The following is a 3,655-nucleotide window of genomic DNA, read 5'->3' on the forward strand; positions in this document are numbered from 1 at the left end:
TTTCCAACTGAAAAAGGAACTATGGTTTCAAGAAAAGGTCTTGAATCACTTGAGACACAAATAACACCAACCAAGCTTCCATCATCATCATAGAAAGGTGTATTCGTTGCCACAACTACAAACCTATCTCCCATCTTATTCTTAACAGGGAATTGACCTGTCCAACTCTCACCCATTTTCACACGGTTGAATATATCATTAGCTAAGTCAAATTCACTAGGGTCTACAAGTACCTCAATCCCATCATGCCCAAGAACTTCTTCTGCTGCATGACCATATAGATTTTCAGCACTAGGGTTCCTGCAAAATCATCATCATCATCACAATACACAAACAAATCCCAAAAACCCAAAATTCAAAAAAAGAAAAAACTTCACAACAAAAAGATCATTTTTATAATGTAGATTTGCAAAAATAGAAAAAACCCACATAACAAAACATGAAAAAAACATCAAATAATTACTAATTAACAAAAAATATCACCCTTTTAATGTAGATTTCCAAAAATAAAAACTACCCACATAAAAAAACATGAAGAAACATCAAAATAGTTACTCATTAACAGCAACAAAAAGATCATTTTTTTAATGTAGATTTGCAAAAATAAAAGCAACCCACATAACAAAACACGAAGAAAACCAAAATAGTTACTAATTAACAACAACAAAAAAGTTCATTTTTTTAATGTAGATTTGCAAAATTATAAACAACCCACATAACAAAAACAGTTACTAACCAGTAAATAATACGACATTGAAGATCCAATATATGAACAGAATGACCAATTGACTGCAAAATATTGAGATACTTGCCACCATTTTGATTATGAAGATCATTGCTACTACGACTCTCTCTTTGAAGAGGTGAAGCAGACCCTTTGTTATTCACAACAGAAGCACCTAACCTTGAACGTTGTGGTGAAACTGAATGAGACCTTCGACGCTGTGAAAGCTTAAGCTTTGACATTTCTTGCTTGAGGTGAACGTGACCAGCTTCAAGCCTTTCAATCTTCTTCAGAAGTTCTCCTTCTGCTTCTTGGGTTTTCATTTTTTGTTGAAATTTATGAGCAATGATCACAACAAAGTTGATTAAAACTTCAAGGTTTGCGAGAATTTGCAAAGATGAAGAAGAGAATAGATATGGTTTGCAAAAGGGTCAACAAGCTTTTTCTGTTTATCACATTTTTTTTTTCTTCTTTTTCTTAATTTGTTTGTTTGTTTATTAGATGGTGGCTTTTGTGAAAATATCACCCCATATTAAAATAGAGTTTAGATTCTTCTTTTTAAGCAAAGATTTTAGTTCCTTTTTTTAATAATGAAGGTTTTGTAAGCGAAAGATTTTAGTTTTTTTATATTATATTTACATATTTTAATTTTTATTAAAGTAAATATCTAATTATTTATTCAAAAATTTTAATAATTTAACTGTAATGGTTTAGTTTAACAATTAAAAAAGATATAGATATTAAATTTCAAGCGTGTGAGGTCTCTACTAAATATTTTATAAATGTTAAAAAATTTCTTACTTTTATTTGAGAATATCCTCCTATTTTAAAAAAATTTGTGGGAAAATTTCCATAAATTTATCAATATACATGAAGAAATTAAATAAAGTGAAGATGTTAAAATTAATTTTAACTTACATAAAAATATTTTTTTAAATTTATACGATTATATTTACCAAAATATATTTATAAATAGATAGTGGCTGGTTATAATTAAGTACAGTGACTACTTTTAAAAATACAGCGACTGTCTCAAAAAATTTATATATTTATTATTTTCATTTCTAGTTTTTGTTCATAAATTTAAAAAAACAAGCGATTTCATCTTTAAAATTAAATTCAATTAAAAAAATATTAGTATTATTAAATTAAACATCGAATTTTGAATTCAAATATAAAATATAAAACTATGGGTAATGATATTTATGGTTTGATATTGATAGAAAGTGCGCACCGCACCGCAAAACCCCATAGGTTGGTCCTTGAAGCTTTGCCACTTGCAATTTTATGTATCTTTTTGGTTCTCTTATTGGTTACCACTTGGCACTTTCACTCCACTTATATGGGGCAAAGTGGTGAGTACAACAACATATCCTTTTTCGTTTCCTTGCAAATTTCAGGATTAATGTCGGTTGAAACTTTATAATATGTTATCCTTTTATATACTCACTGAATTCTTACGTTGTTGTACAAGGTTTTACACATATATTAAAAAAATATAATAATTAAAAAAAAACTATTTTATCAAATAACTCATTTTAATTATTAATAAATTCTTTTATTATTATTAATGTAATATATAATAATATTTAAAAAATTATATATATAATAATTATTAAAAAAATACTATATGAAAAAATAACTAAGTTAGTTTTTAAAAATTAAAAATAATATTTATTTTGAGACAAATTTTTATTACTAAAATTTTGACACCTATTCTGTTACATAGAAGGCAAAATTTTATTGATTAAATTAAAAAAACTAAAAAAAAATTGTTGATATTAGTATAAAATTTATTTATGTAATTTATATTGTTTTACGGATGTTTTATTTTTATATTTCATTTGTATTCAAAATTCTTCATTGTATTTTAAAATTTATATGTCCTACTTTTTTTACATTAAGCATGTCGCAAGATATGGATGCGACTACGTCAATAATTTTTTCTCCAATAAAAGGTAAATGTTGTTGTAGCTAAAATATCACTAGAAGGAGTTGAACAGAGATTTTGCTATTTAAATTTTTATTTTACGTGTTTTAAAAAGCTATTCTCTCAGTGAGGATGCGAACCCGATGATGGTAATTTAAACCTTTGAATTTGAGCTGATTAAAAGAGATAGAAAATATAAAGAATGACACACACCTTTTATACTAGTTCACCCAATGAAGGCTATGTCCAGTCCTCACACACTTGTGAGATTATACTAATGATCAACTGATTAACCTCTCACAGAGGTTGATTACACTTTGTGTATTATATAGCCTCACCAAGCTTACAATCTTGTTTCTTACAAGTTTCAACTATTTCCAAGTGTAATTCACGTGAAAATTACAAAGTGATATGAGTATGATAGTTTCTCTTTACTTAAACACTTTCTAAAAATATATTTCAAATATCTAGTGTAGGATTTTAGAAAGTATAAGGAGATGATAGAAATTGCTCTTTATAGCTTTAAGATACTTGATCTTTTTATGCAATGTTGTTGTGTATTTGATAATGGAGAACTTCCTGCCTTTTATAGAGATCTTGTGGTGCTCTTTCCATGTGACAAACATCTTATGATCGTTGGGGACTTGATCAAAAAGTCCAAGGTCTTTGATCCTAATTACAGAACTGTCATCTAGCTGTCATTGGATAGATGCAGTCCATCCTCGTGCAGGAGGTTCAAACCTCCTAGGTACTTGGTCATAAGTTGTTCTTTTCTCTTTTCATTCTTCAAGACGTGTAAAGCTATATTTTTGACTTTGTGGGCTACAGCCTTTCTGTAAGTTGAAGTGCTAGGTCATTTTCAACTTTTGAGAATGATGTTGACTATAGATACATCTTCTTACATCGTACTGGCCATCCTCGTACCATTTAAATTTGGCTTATGACCTCTTTGATTTAAAATACTTTATTTGTTCATTTATGGATACCGTTTTAACTTCTCA

General features: G+C 28.0%; 1 protein-coding gene across 1 annotated transcript in view; it reads right to left on the bottom strand.

Moving 5' to 3' along the window:
• LOC101498312 (uncharacterized) overlaps positions 1 to 1,253 on the bottom strand; it is a 7,084-nt gene extending 5,831 nt beyond the window's left edge. The window contains exons 1-2 of the mRNA XM_073369998.1: positions 737 to 1,253; positions 7 to 300 (exon numbers count right to left, since the gene is read on the bottom strand). Coding sequence (XP_073226099.1) covers positions 7 to 300; positions 737 to 1,047 — 605 coding nt within the window. The 5' untranslated portion in view covers positions 1,048 to 1,253. The remainder of the gene's footprint in view (positions 1 to 6; positions 301 to 736) is intronic.
• Between the last annotated feature and the right edge of the window lie 2,402 nt (positions 1,254 to 3,655).

The sequence above is a fragment of the Cicer arietinum genome, chromosome 1, assembly GCF_000331145.2.
Source record: "Cicer arietinum cultivar CDC Frontier isolate Library 1 chromosome 1, Cicar.CDCFrontier_v2.0, whole genome shotgun sequence".
Taxonomy (NCBI): Eukaryota; Viridiplantae; Streptophyta; class Magnoliopsida; order Fabales; family Fabaceae; genus Cicer; species Cicer arietinum.